The sequence below is a fragment of the Patella vulgata genome, chromosome 1 (genome assembly GCF_932274485.2).
Source record: "Patella vulgata chromosome 1, xgPatVulg1.2, whole genome shotgun sequence".
NCBI classification, from domain to species: Eukaryota; Metazoa; Mollusca; class Gastropoda; family Patellidae; genus Patella; species Patella vulgata.
In genome coordinates this window covers 6,033,942-6,049,018 of record NC_065879.2, presented here as the reverse complement: position 1 = coordinate 6,049,018, position 15,077 = coordinate 6,033,942, and the positions used below count along the sequence as shown (strand labels likewise).

Here is a 15,077-nt window from a genome sequence, read left to right as displayed (position 1 = left end):
ATTGCAATTTAGCCCATTAGAAAAATAGTACGACGTTAAACCCGATATCATTTTAGATATAAAAATGATTTTTTGGTTTTTTTTAGGTCGTGTTGGTACGCCCCAGTATATGGCTCCGGAGGTGATAAAACGTGAACCATATGGTAAAGCTGTAGATATGTGGGGCTGTGGGGTTTTATCCTTTATACTGCTGTCTGGTTATCCACCATTCTGTGGAACCAAACAAAGATTATATGATTTAATTGTAAAAGGCAGCTATTTTGTGAGTATGAATATGAGCTATGTTGGGAATATGTAGGGGGTGGATGGCCGAATGGTTAGCGCGTGCGCTCTGTATCATAAGACCTGCCATTGAGTCAAATGACATGGTTCCGAATCCCCGGTTGTACACGACAAGGATTCGGGTCGCCTGTCCAACCTTGTGGGTTTTCTCCTGGTCCTCTGGTTTCCTCCCACTGCTAAAGACCCCTACATGTAAGCAAATTATTAAAAAAAATGAAACCATATGTTAGTCCCGAAATGACCTAGTCTGTGTCGAGTGGATGTTAAACCCCATCTCTCTCTCTCTCTCTCTCTCTCTCTCTCTCTCAATAGTCTATTGTCTCCCTTTAACAAGTGATCTTAGTTCCATCTGGATATTATAAATTAAATTTTTTATTGTACATTTTAGATGCGACCGAAACAATGGAATAGTTTATCAACATTAGCCAAAGATTTAATAAATAGAATGTTAGAATTAGACCCTGAGAAGCGTATCACAGTTGAAGAGGCTCTCGAACATCCCTGGATTAAGGTTAGTCTTTATAACTAATGTGTAATGTGGTAGCCTCGGTTATCCAGTATATAACTCATCATGTTATATAATCTGTAATGTCGTAGCCTCATTTATCCAGTATATAACTCATCATGTTATATAATCTGTAATGTCGTAGCCTCATTTATCCAGTATATAACTCATCATGTTATATAATCTGTAATGTCGTAGCCTCAGTTATCCAATATATAACTCATCATGGTATATAATGTGTAATGTCGTAGCCTCAGTTATCCAGTGTATAACTCATCATGTTATATAATGTGTAATGAGGTGGCCTCAGTTATCCAGTATATAACTGAGTTTTACTTATTAGTCATTTTATTTTTGCAAGGAACTGTCTTGTTAAATTTCAGTTAATGACCTGTGTAAAACCCTGTTTCTATTGTCAGGCTTTGCAAAAGAGTTCCCTTGCATTTCTATATACTATGTTATTTTATCATGAATATTATAATATAGTGTAAACTGCAAGAGAAGACAACTCTTCATAGCATAAATATTATAAAATTTGTTTTATTATACCAAGAATCTTGGTGCGTAGTAAACTTGGCCATTAGCAGAGGCTAGTGTAAACTGCAAGCATAGAAGAATTCTTCTGTCACATCCTCATCACGGCTGAATCTATTTGTTAAAGGCCAGCTCATCATCTATTTGTTAAAGGTGGGCTCATCATGGCTAAATCTATTTGTTAAGGCCAGCTCAATTTTTGTCAAGGTCGCTGAGAAAACTAAGATGTAAATAAGATTAGGGCACATGATTGTTGGCGAGATTGTAGGTTAGGGTTAGGGTAAGCATTGGGGCTAGGTCCAGGGTTAGGGTTAGGGTTGGGATTAGCGCTAGCCCCGTTTACATCTCGTGACCTATGACGAAAAATTGAGCTGGCCTTATAATTTGGCACTAACCCCTGATCATTTGTTATTTCTCACCATGTCTCAGTCAATCTAATTGTCCCCCGCCTTTCGAAGAAAGCAGGGGACTATTAAAATGGGTTCGTCCGTCTGTCTGTCCGTCCGTCTGTCTGTCCGTCACACTTTTTGGGACACAATAACTCTCTTCCTAATTGAGCTAGAATGTTCAAACTTGGTGTATGTGTTTATTAGGTCAATGCCTTGATGGAGTTCGAAGATGAGCATTTTCCGCTTAGGGTAAGCAGAGATAAGCAATTTGATTGGTTGATGCTTTGGGACACGATAACTCTCTTCCTAGAATGTTCAAACTTGGTGTATGTGTTGATTAGGTCAATGCCTTGATGGAGTTCGAAGATGAGCATTTTCCGCTTAGGGTAAGCAGAGATAAGCAATTTGATTGGTTGATGCTTTGGGACACGATAACTTTTAATTGAGCTAGAATGTTCAAACTTGGTGTATGTGTTTATTAGGTCAATGCCTTGTTTATTTTGATTCTATCTGATAGAGAGTGATGAAACTTAATGTATACTTAATAATCAGTTTGATTGCTGGATACTTTTGAAAAAGATAAACATGCAATTAATTAATATATGTCATCTATTTATTTCGGGATTTCAGCGGGGGACATCAGCCTCACTGTTGGCTTGTTCAAGTTTTAATGATAATATTCTACATGTTTCAGGATAAAAGAAACATACCAAAAGTACATTTACATGAAACTGTTGAAGAACTGAAAAAATTTAATGCCAGAAGAAAACTTAAAGTAAGTTTCTGATTCCAATAGCAGTATATTGGTACCTTTCAGGGGTCTCGATAACCGAATTCGCATCGTATATTGCGAATCAAAAATTACCCAGTGCTAATAAGTTTGCTACAAAGTAGCTAACTTGATTCAAACAAATGCTAATCATAGATTTTGCTTCTTGTATTTCTGACATAGACAATTCTCTTTCCCCTTTTTAACTGTAAAAAGTTGTTGACAGTTTTTATGACGATTTTTCAAAATTTCTTGCTAGTTTATTTACAATCATCTAGTATCTATCACCAATTACTGCTAAAAGCAAGGTTTAAGCCCTCCCCTTATATTATTCAGAGTTACATCCCCTGAGTCTTTAAATGACATGCTGTTTTGATAGAATAAAAATAATTCATGGATTTTCTTTACAAAATGAGATAGATATTAGCGAATATATAACAAAGGTAGGCACTGGTATTAATATGGGTACTAAATGAGTTTCTGTGTGGTCTAATTTACCGATGTATCCATGCATTGAAAGTATCAATGTTTGCTCCCGATGTATCAGTGCGTAAAATTTTACTTGATTGATATCAGCACTACCGAGTGAATGGCTGTTACGTCAACAAATGACATGGTTGTGAATATTGCATGTTCAAAATAGGAATCAACCCTGAAATATCATTTAAATTATTCCGATAGGCCTACGTTTCTGGCACTGCTTTGAAGAAAGAGTAGTTGTAACACTACTTGAAATCTTCATAATAATCTTTTTAAAATAGTGTAACTGTAATAAAGCTCTGCATAATATTGTAAATCCAACAGATATAGACTTTATTTCAGTCACACTTTTCCGAAATTTTAGTCTGTTAGTGTTATTGATACACTGCTACTCAATACTGATTAACTCGATTAACAGGGCACTGTTTCTCGAAATCTTAACTAAAGATAAAATCCAAATTTTAGTAGATATAGACCGGGAGCCCAGGGGGTCAACCTAGCTGAAAAGTGTACCAATTTTCTCCTATATGGTATCAATGTATGTATATCTGGTATCATCAGAATGTAAGTCTGCCGGGTTTCTGGTGGTGGGTGTGGTATTCCATGCCCTAAATACCATGATCCCCAACTAGGCTAGATTGGCTCAAAAGTGTACCACAAGAAAATCTTATTGCAGTGTACCGTACATCTTCAGGTATTACAAAAACACTCTGACAGACATTTCTAGTGGTGGGGTACCCCTGACAGAGCTTCTGTCCATGGTGCTATGGAAGTTTACATATATCATAGTTCTGTTTCCAACAGTAATAATACTAGTTGTCTCCCTTTCTATATTCTTACAGGGTGCTATAATGGCAGCAGTCTCCAGTTCCAAATGGACGTCATTTTATAATGATCCCCCACCCCCAGATATAGAAGGGGATGATGTTACATCTGCTGGTGAGATTATTATTATGTTATACTTATCCTTAGAACTTTAAAGCCCTTGAAGCCCAGTCATACAGATATAAAGAGAGAGAGAGAAATGGGATTTTACGTCCACTCAACACAAACTAGGTCATTTCGGGACTAACACATGGTTCAATTTTATTACAATATAATTCGCTTGCGCGTAGGGGTCTTTAGCAGTTGGAGGAAACCGGAGGGCCCGAATAAAACCCTTGAGGTTGGACAGGCAACCCTACTCCTTGCCACATACAACCGGGGAATCGAAACCCCCGCCAGTTGACTCAATGGCAGACCGTATGGTACAGCGCGCACATGCTAACTATTTGGTCATCCACCCCCCCACCCCCACTTAACTATAAACCTAGAAGATAAACATGCAAACAAGACAAAAAACATGGTGCTACAGGACCAAATATTTCTTCCATTATCAACATGCTGAGGATTGGTGATGCTAGCAACCAACTCTTTGATTGTATTGGGACGAAAAGCCAAAGTCCCGTGTATACATTGGCGTGCAAGTAAAAGATCCCTTGGCAGTTGGAATTCGATATAAGAGTAGGTCATAGTGCCACTGTCCAGGCAAAATCTCCCTCATAACACACTGTATGGCATATGCCCGTCTTCATTAGCCCAGTCGGAGCAGAACAGTAGGACGTTAAACCCCATTTCATTTCTTTGATCGTATGCTCCCAAGACTCAAGTATGTTGCCTAGCACTGAGACATTTTAAGTAAAAGAAACCTTAAACATACATTATACGAGAGGTAAATCTGCCTATTGCAGGTCTTTCTTTAGTCCTGAAATGTTATCTAAATTACTAATTAGACATTGATTAACTTATCCAGACCAAAATCAACTCTCGATGTCATCGCTAACCTGCGATATTTACTGGATTATAATCTGTCCTGCTGCTCAACGCTCATTCATGATTAAATCAAAAATGGATAATCTAGACTATGTATTTTATCGGACCGACTTTAGTAATGATGATCAAGGCTAGGCCCAAAATTCAATCGCAAATATCTCAGTTCAGAGTGGATCAATTTGACTGAAATTTTTAAGATATTCTATTTACGTTATCTATTTTTAAACAATTATAGTGAAAATTGCCAGCTCTTTATCTAATCTCCCATAATGTATCTTTAACAATTGGAATCTGATCAATATTAGGTGGAATAGCCGCTGTGCTTGCATTATTTCGCTTACAACCGCCTTCGTAAACCCAGTCGGTATCGAAAAGCAGGACCTTAAACCCTCTTTCATTTCAATTTATTTTCATCCTGGTACAAACAGAAACTACAGCTGTCTAGTCCTTTGGATGAGACGAAAAACCAAGGTCCCGTGTATATATATTGGAATGCACGTAAAAGATCCCTTGGCAGTTTGAATTCGATATAAGAGTAGGCCGTAGTGCCGCTGCCCGGGCAAAATTTCCCTCATAGCACACTGTATGGCACATGCCCATCTTCATTAGCCCAGTATAGGAGCAGAACAGTAGGACGTTAAACTCCATTTCATTTCACAAACAGAAACTAGATTTTAGTTTAGAATAAAATACTAAGGGAGATAAATTTTGTATAATTTTATCCAAGGAGCTGTGTCCCAGGTACTCGATTCTTTAGAAGAGATACAATGTCTAGCTGATAGTACAGAGGACGAAAAAGAATTTGTAGAAAGTGTTTTACAAGATACCAAGCTCCATTCGTTACTAAATGTGAGTTAATTTTAATTTATTTATCCCAACACTTTATTGCATGCAACATATACAGTAACAAATTTACAAAGTGTTTTACAAGATACAAAAGCTCCATTCGTTACTAAATGTGAGTTAATTTTAATTTAATTAGCCCAACACTTTATTGCATGTAACATATTCAGTCACAAATTCAAAATAGATAATTAGATGTTCAATATTATATACAATTGAAGACCCCAGGGGAAGAATGATCTAAGTCACTTTATCAACAAACCCCAGTTAATGGTGCCATCTGGTAGCAAATTGAATAAGCTTACTGTGGAAGAATCAATTTCAGGTAAAAACGATCGGAGTCACATCGAACCAAGGCCCTTATGAAATGGCCTCCCGGACAAATACAAGTTCATTGTATTCTTTATTTAACCTTAATTTGCCTGAAAAATTGAAGTCAGTTGTACTGGTAATTATGGTTCATGTTAAACATCATTTTGAAGTTGTAATTAAACCCACTCATTCTGTTTGCGTCAAGCATTCTCGTCCAAAAATCTGTTTTATTTTATGCACAAAGACAAAAATGTGACTTAGATCGTTCTTCCCCTGGACTCTTCAATTTTATTCACAGATATACTTACATTCATCATGCATTATTTACAAAAGAGAAATTTCATCATCGACATGATTAATGTGATTTTGTTCTTATCAAGACAACAGTGATATACATAAATACAAATTTAAGACATATGCACTACATTAACTTGAATTTATTTTCATTTTATACACACAAATATATATTACACACAGCTCCAAAAATGAATTTTTTGTTTTAAAAAGAAATTGAACTGCTTTTGTCGTTCCTGAAAACTGTTTTGAGATACAAACTTTAACAGTCTCACCATTGATATCTTATTTATCTTTATAAAAGAAATTTTAATCACAAATCGTCCATCTTTACACCTTGAAGACTATTATCACAATAATTATTCAAGGGAGATAATTCTGGTCAAGTTAGGTTAATAAACATACACCTATTGATATTTATCAGTTGGTATTCACTAAGGCTTTGGTGATATTTTAATCTTTGAGTCTATTTGAATAAATAACATGCTAAAAAAGATATAAAAAACATATGAAAAATATCCAGAAAGGAGATGGGAGAAATATTTTTAGTCTGTCAGGGGAGGTAAATCATGTTCAGTCTTCACCAATAATAGAGTGCAGTAACAAGAGCAAGTTTATTTATTCAGTCATTGGCTGCTCTTCTCAAAAGCTTGTATTTCTAAAGTTTTGAAATTTTAAACAAAACATTGTTCTCAATACATGAGTGGCTGAAAAGCTAAAAATTGAAATGATTTTGATAAAATGGTTATCAAGCGTTTATATGCATCCTATACACCAGAAATTGTGGAAAAAAGAAAAAATACCCTGCTCAACCCGTACAAAACTGTCAACAGTTCATAATTACACGTCCTTATATGTCCGCATTTTATATGAGGATATATATCTCTCTCCATTATTAATATATATTGAAATAATATATTTGATTACTTTGATCATAATTTCCTGTTTTCTGCTACAAAATCTTTCACTAAACTCATCAAAGCTTTTCTCCAATTATAAACTTTGTGATCAATTTTTCTGCTACAAAATCTTTCATTAAATTCATCAAAGCTTTTCTCAAATTATAAACTTTGTGATCAATTTTTAACATTGCATGCCTCACTCAATTCTAGGCTGAACTTCTAGAGCGATTATTCTCGAATTTAAAACTCCATGCTTTACTAAATGTGAGTATCTCTTACGCATATCCCATAATTCTTTGCCTCGAGTGTTAACTGGCATGGTTTATTAGACAATATTTATTATTAAAGAGTGAATTTACTTAGGTAGATTTTTATTATTAAAGACTGAATTTACTTAGATAGGTAGACTTTTAGAAAATTAATACAAAGTTGATAGTTTAGATTTGAATAAGGCATGTAAACTTTAGATTTTCAATACATTTATTAAACTGAATTTGAGGTGTTAATATAGACATCTTCATATGGTGAAATAAGGAAGGTACTTATATGTTCCTACTTATTTCTAACAAAATGTGAATGTAAATAAAAGAAAAAAAAATGGGCCCCTATTTGTTTCTTCCCCAAAAAACCATAGCAGTAAAGTTTAGTACCGATTCACTGCATGATATAGTTTTTTTCTTATAGACACCAATGGACATTAATTATTTTTGTTTTAACACTTAGCTAGAATTATATAGAATTAAATGTTGTTTGATTTTTATTTGTTTAATTGTCATGACTAATCATTATTTTCATGATACATTTATTTGAACATGCACCAACATATTGGGCACTCTTTTTTTTTTAGAGTAAAATCACCATCAATATTATATCTTTAAATTTTTCATTTAAATAAAATGCATTATCTGAATCATACTTCATTCAGGTTTGACAATATTTTTGATCTCTTTGAAGGACACACAATAATAAGGATAAGCATGCATTACAAAATAATCTATATTTATTTGAATTCTGTTTTCTGCAGGATTTGTCAACATATTTTTTCCCCTCAGATTCATAAATTTTAATCTGATTAAAACACAGATACTATTTCATTTCGTTTGTTATAGTTCAAAATTTTGTTTTACTTGTCTTTACTACACTAGGATCTGGAAGATTTGTTATATAACCCACATTCTGGATGATGTGAGGGATTAGGGATGGCGTAAGGTGCACAGAACTGTGGGTAATCCACTAGAAACATCAAATGTCTGATGTCATAGGGTCAAAAGCCGCTTGTGTGACCTCTGATGCGACCTTCCACTACAGCCGGTCAGATCTTCATGTAGTGTAGGCCATCGAAAGTATAAAAAAACGAAACCAAATATAGATCTGTATTTTAATCAGATTACATTAATTTCTGCAATAAACAAGATACAGATTGACGTATAATTGATGTATTATTCTTGATATCAGTCTCGATACATTTAATTGCAATACCCTTCCCCTCTCCTCCCCTGCCATGTACATAGAATAAACAAGATACAGATTGATGTATAATTGATATGATGTATGAATATTGATATCAATCTCTATACATTACCTTGATGCCCCTTCCCCTCTCCTCGACTGCCATATACATGCAATAAACAAGATACATATCTGTGCATACATTACATAATGATTCATTATTATATTTGATGGATAAAACTTGATATCAATCTCTATACAGTTTACCCTATGGCTCTTCCCTTCTCCTCCCCTGCCCTCCCATCAAAAGAGCATCCTGTAGTCTTTAAAAATGAGTAGGTGCATTCCATAAACCAAAATACTCCATCCAAAATACAAAAAAAATACTATATTTGTCTCAAAACAAGATGTATTGCGTAGATTGATTGTGTTGATCAAGTACAAAAGAGTTATGGTGAACTCGATTAAATAATCATGTAGAGTTTATATTTATTGATTTACTTGCGCTTGATCAGATATTATAGTCGCATCCTGTCGAAAATAATTAAAACCGACCAAAGTACTTTCACAGTTATTAAATATTTAGCTATTTTTATACAGTTTAAACTTTTCAAGCGTACATCTCAGTAATATGACTACTGATAACTGACATAAAAAAACCAATGGAATATTCCTTTTTTATACGTCCATATTTTCATGTGGACGTATATTGTCGTCGCCCCTGTCCGTCTGTAATATGACGACTGACAACAGACATAATAAAAACAACAGATATATGTTCCTTACAGTTCCACAGTATTAACATCTCAGTAAACCGACTGTTTTTCTTTGAAAAGTTTATCATGCATAGTTGTGATATAAAAACTGATACCCCAAGGTACAACACTGTCTGTATTTGTAAATGTAATTTATTTTTCCAGACAATAATAAATTTGTTATTATCTTGCACCAAACAAAGTTAGGACGGGATATTGAAATGGGTCCCTTTCTTCCCATCAATCTGATTTGCTTCCTGAGTATATCTAATAAACCGTTCAAGATATTTTTTATCAAACTTTGTACACACATCAACCAATTATAGTAGTTATGCCTGTTGCTATTTTTAAATTTTTAGAATTTTATAATTTTTGAGTTTCCATGGAAACCTATTTGGTGTTTTTTATTTATATACAGGGCGTGGGATGTTGATCACTGAGTGTTCTTGTTTTTTAATCAGTATTCTAATCATATAGTAATAATATACAATTATTAAAGTTCAATGATATGATAACATCAGATTTACTGATGCTGTAGGCTATGGTACCATTTTATTGACAGAGTGCACTAAATTCATTTAGCTTAAATATGTTAAACACAGAAAACCCTGGTCTAACGCACATAATACCTTAGTCTAGTCGGTGCGGAAAAGTATATAGAACCTGAAACCACATTTAATTTCATTTCCCTGGCCCTACTCGCCCAGGCACCTGAGAACACTTCCCACCCCCCTTGTTGCTCTGAGCTAGTTACGGCCCTGTACTCGTCATGTTAATCGAACATTAATGCTGTGTTTCATATATAATAGGAATATTACTGATACCATACAGGAATTAAATATGACAAATAGCGAGGTGCACCTATTTTTTTATTATGTACCTATTTTTTATTTGTTGATGCATGATTTTTAATTGTGGTCTGAAACCACCTGCTTAAATAATGATAAGAGTTATGCCCCTTTATTTTCAGTAAAATGTCTGACAAGGAAAATGTTAAATTCCCAACACTGGTCCTATACACTGGAAAATATGGTTATCAAACTTTTCTCTTTTCGTACCACCTTGGCTAATGAAGGCAGGGAATTCTATCCCTTTTATGAAAAAATAAACAAAATGCTAAGATTAACCAGAATGTCAAAGAAAAAATACAAATTTTAAGTGCCATCTAGGACAAGTTTTACTGTATAATATCATTGTAATGATATATACAACTAGTTAATAGTGTAACATCTGTTTGTATATTTGTATGTATTAGGTTTATGTCATATTTAATGATGTCATTTCATAATTAAATTCCTTTGTCATATACAGATACTGTGTGAGCATATATCCAAGATTTACATTCAAAAATATTGTAATTTCATTATATGTCATATTTAATGATGTCATTTCATAATCAAATTCCTGTGTTATATACAGATATCATATGAGCATATCCAAGATTTATATTCAAAGATATCTTACTTAATTTCATTATATGATGTTGAAAATCATAAGAAATATCAAATGTCCGAAATCTGGAATGTTGCATGAAAGTTTTTTTATAATAATTAATAATTAATAAAACATTTAAGGTCTAAAGAAAGACCTGCAATAGGCAGATTTAGCTCGACACAAACTACGTCATTTTGGAACTAACATGGTTCAATTTTATTTCAATAATTCGCTTGCATGTAGGTGTCTTTAGCAGTGGGAGGAAACCGAAGGACCCAGAGAAAACCCACGAGGTTGGACAGAAGACCCTACTCCTTGTTACGTACAACCAGGGAATCGAAACCACACCAGTCGACTCATTGACCATTCGGTCATCCACCCCCGCCTTTTTCTTTGTCAAACCTTCCTGATACAATTTTAAGCAAGGGATTTGGGTTTTCTAGGATGCAAAGCTCAAAGTAATTATCAGTTTGTGTCTGTAGGGTCAAGGGTTGGAGTGCCTAAGGTCATCTTTTATTTAATCTAGTTTCCTTTGAATTATTTCAAGTATAGAACCTTAAACTCTATTTCATTTCATTGAATTTTCCTCCCATTATTTGGATAGGTAATGTATTTGTCTGATGTCTCGAGAGCCGGAATAATTTGAAGGACATAGAGTGAAACATGAGCGGATTGATTTATCAAGGGGTGAGCACTCTAACGCCCATTTCATTACTTACATAGAAAGCTTTTCATTATTTATCACATTTTTGTTGGCTAGAGTTTAATAGGTGTAAATAATTTAATTACATTCATGGCTTCAAACTCTTTTTTGAAGATGGTAATTTTATTAAGTAACATAACTTCTACATGAATCGATGATCGACCCAAGTTTTGTCAACAGCTCAAGTTTTTATACAATGTTTTTGCTCAACAAGGGTTTTAGAAAGGGATTAGGTCTCTAAATTAAAATCATGATTTCTGTCCCTTTCCTTTAATCAATATCTTAATTTAATTTTTGGTGGTCTCTGAATGACATTTTAAATTGATACCTATTTTTAAAGCTACAAGGATTCCTGCAGAAGAACTTTTCTTAATTTAATAAAAAGGAAAATTTGTCGTGTGAACGTGACCAAATTTCATAAGAAACACATAACATTAATAGTTAATCAATAATACAACCATTTGACTCATTGCAACTAACCGTGAACAAATACATGATTTATTTAAAGAAATCAAATGATCATAACCTGAAAATATTTATATTGGTTAATCCGGTGGGTATACAAATCTCGTCCATCTTAATTTTTCCATTACATCATTCTTTCTTTTTGCAGCGTTATTCAGATTTGCTTGACTTCAATTTTCTAAATTAAAACATTTCTATGAAGGATGAAATATAAAGTTTTCATTTACTTAATTATTATTATTTTATTTTTTTTGGAGTGGTGGGGGGGAGGTATTTCTTTTGTAAAACATTTCTGTCAGGAATGAAATAAATATAACTATATAACTGTATATTTTTCATATTGATTTTTCTCTTACTAAAATCCTTTATTTTTTCTGTAGGGGATTTAAATTAGTAGATTTTCTAGGCCTTCTTTTTAAAAAAAAATTTTTTTTAATTTTTTTGGAATGCTGTTTATATTAGGACTGTCTTTTTTTTTTACTTGAATGGATTATTTTATTTTAATGTGACTCATTTTTCAATATCATCCTTCATTTTCAAAGTAATATTTCTTGACATGGAGCATCATTCATAAAAACCCTCTTTCCTTTTTAGATATTAGTTTATTTTAAAATCACCTCATTTTCACATAAATAGGACATTATTCCCTATTTCTGTCATTCATTAATTCATTTTCACTTATTATTTTCCTTTCTGAAAGTAATATCTTTTAAGCCACGAAATACCTTTATGATATGACCTTTGACCTGGAGCCTCATTCATAAAACCATTTTAGTTATAATGTTATTTTAAAATCACGTTATTTTAAAAATCTCATCATTTTTTAAAGTATTATCCCTCATTTTTAAAGTAATATTTCTGTATAATTCTGAAGTTTTTCTGCAAGAAATCAATGATAGACTGATCTACTTGCCATCAAGTAATGAAAAGTCATGAAAAACTTTAATAACAGATCATCTCTCACATGGATTATTATTTCCGCAAAACATGGAATAACTGAGCAATCATGGCTCCAATAATGGCGGCCATTTACAGAGTAACAACACTGTTCCTTTCACATATTGGAATCTTTGATTATAATGTCAATGTTGGAAAGATATTAAAGCTCTCGCCAATTTCACGTATAAAAATATTTGTTCACCGAGCCTTTGTGCAGACATCTTTTGAAATGAATCAAGCGATTACAGAGTCTTTCAAAGAAATAGTCTGCTGCTAAATGGTGGGTGAAAAGTAAGAAGAAGGAAATTGCCAATGTTCCGGTTCGTTTTCCTCGAGGCTGTGACATCATATATCCGAATCGTGAGATTTGGAGTCGCTTATTTAAAAACCCAGCTCGGGGATTATATTTTTTATTGGAAGTGACAGACATGTCGTTGAGATTTATTGTCCAAATTTCTGTCAAAATTGCTTCAATTAAGCCACTTACATTTAGCTAATCACACCATTTGAGAAAAGTTTGTAAGGAAGAAGGATTTGGTTTCGTTTTGTGTCATACTTCAGGCACTTTTGGTAATTAACCTGGAGTCGACATCGAGTTAGGTATTTTACAAGATTGTGACGGTCGACTGAGTGAAAGAAATTCAATTTCCTGCAATTGGTTAAAGTACATGATATGTTCAGAAGTATTAGGTGACGATGTCAACACAATCAGCAGTCTAATTTTTCAGTGATCTCTTGCTGGTTCATTTTGCGTGTCTGCAATCAACCTAAACTCGTTAAAACGTTTCTATTTGTGTCTCCTGACCTCCGACAACTACTAGGAAATATCAAATATACATGGATGTCGTTCCTCCAGGATTAATAGTAAATGTTTTTCAACTTTTCTACACTTGTCAGACGTTTTAATTTGTGTTTTTGTCCGAGCATGCAAACATAAGGAAGTAAGCAGACAAAAGTTTAATTCAGCCAGGTCTATTTTTGTCTTTTTTTAGTGCTTTCTTGGGAAATATGGAGATAAGACCTTCATTAAGGAATCATTCAGATCTTTTTTCCTCTTTCAATTAGATTAAATAAATATACCCTGTGTTAATCTGTTTTTAATTTCCTCAGGATATTTGAGGAAAAGTTCAGGTGTTTGAAATTCCCCCCAAAATTAAACAAAAAAGACAGTTTTGATATGAAACTAATGTGATTCCAGATTATATTTTTACACAAGAAACGAGGGTGCTTGTTTTTGTTCTGCATTAAATAGAAAGTGTAAAGGATTCTAGTGCTAAATTAAATCTGTTAAATCTAGCTGACCATTGGACGTTAAGCCAGTCCCGTTATCACTATTCCAGTCAAGCCATCTGTAAAAGGTAATAGAAAAGGACATTCAATTATTGTGGCAACAAAACAAGCTGAAGTATCAACTGGATTTAAAGGTTTTGTTTGAAAGGTAATTACCTTGTTCAAGTGTCTGCGAGCCATTTGTATTTTTCGGAAAATGACAAATTTTCCACAACGGAAAATGTACTCGAATTAAAAATTTCTTAAAAACTTATTTCATTTCATTTTATTGCACAGTGTTGCTGGTAAATTGACAAATGTGCTGAGGATGTAAAAAAATATATATGACAGATTGACAGTAATCTAAAAAAAAGTTTGAAAACTGGAACATGACATAGGTCTATTTTGCTATACCTGTGATATTTTGTTGTTAGGCAGTGTGTATATTAAGAATATGGGCATTTGTTCACAAAAATCTTAAAACTAAAATACTTTAGGATTGCTTACTTTCATGGACTAAAATATGTTCAAAGATTTTAACTCTCATCCAATGAAAATGCTGAATTCTCAAAATATTTTAATTTTAGATTTCATGAATAAAGACCGAGGTTATGACACTGTAATCTGTGTATTATTTAATCTTGTGTATCTAGCACTAATTTCTTTCACATTTATTAAAATATCAAATCTTTGTTTTAAACTTGTAAAAATCATTTAAAATCACCCAAAATCATCTAATTTGTACTTATTTAATTTCCGGACCACTTAAAAAATTAATCATTATACATCAATAATCAATTGGGTTGTTTATTTTTTAACTATGTTCGAGTAATAAAATGATTGTAAATTGGAACCTATTATCACAATTGAATGGTCAGCTTTAAACTGGACACAAGTACAAATTAGATGAATTTTGGTGATTTTAAATGATTTTTACAATT

General features: G+C 33.3%; 1 protein-coding gene across 10 annotated transcripts in view; it reads left to right on the top strand.

The window, feature by feature from the left end:
• The window catches only part of LOC126814921 (peripheral plasma membrane protein CASK), a 416,793-nt gene that overhangs the window by 189,041 nt on the left and 212,675 nt on the right, over nucleotides 1-15,077 (top strand). For 8 of the 10 annotated variants that reach the window (XM_050540435.2, XM_050540444.2, XM_050540408.2 and 5 more), the window contains 5 exons: nucleotides 87-262; nucleotides 671-793; nucleotides 2,405-2,485; nucleotides 3,802-3,898; nucleotides 5,499-5,620. In XM_050540435.2, the coding sequence (XP_050396392.1) occupies nucleotides 87-262; nucleotides 671-793; nucleotides 2,405-2,485; nucleotides 3,802-3,898; nucleotides 5,499-5,620 (599 nt within the window). Of the gene's footprint in view, nucleotides 1-86; nucleotides 263-670; nucleotides 794-2,404; nucleotides 2,486-3,801; nucleotides 3,899-5,498; nucleotides 5,621-5,695; nucleotides 5,730-15,077 lie in introns of those variants that run through there. The other 2 variants (XM_050540452.2, XM_050540509.2) reach the window with 2 other exon arrangements.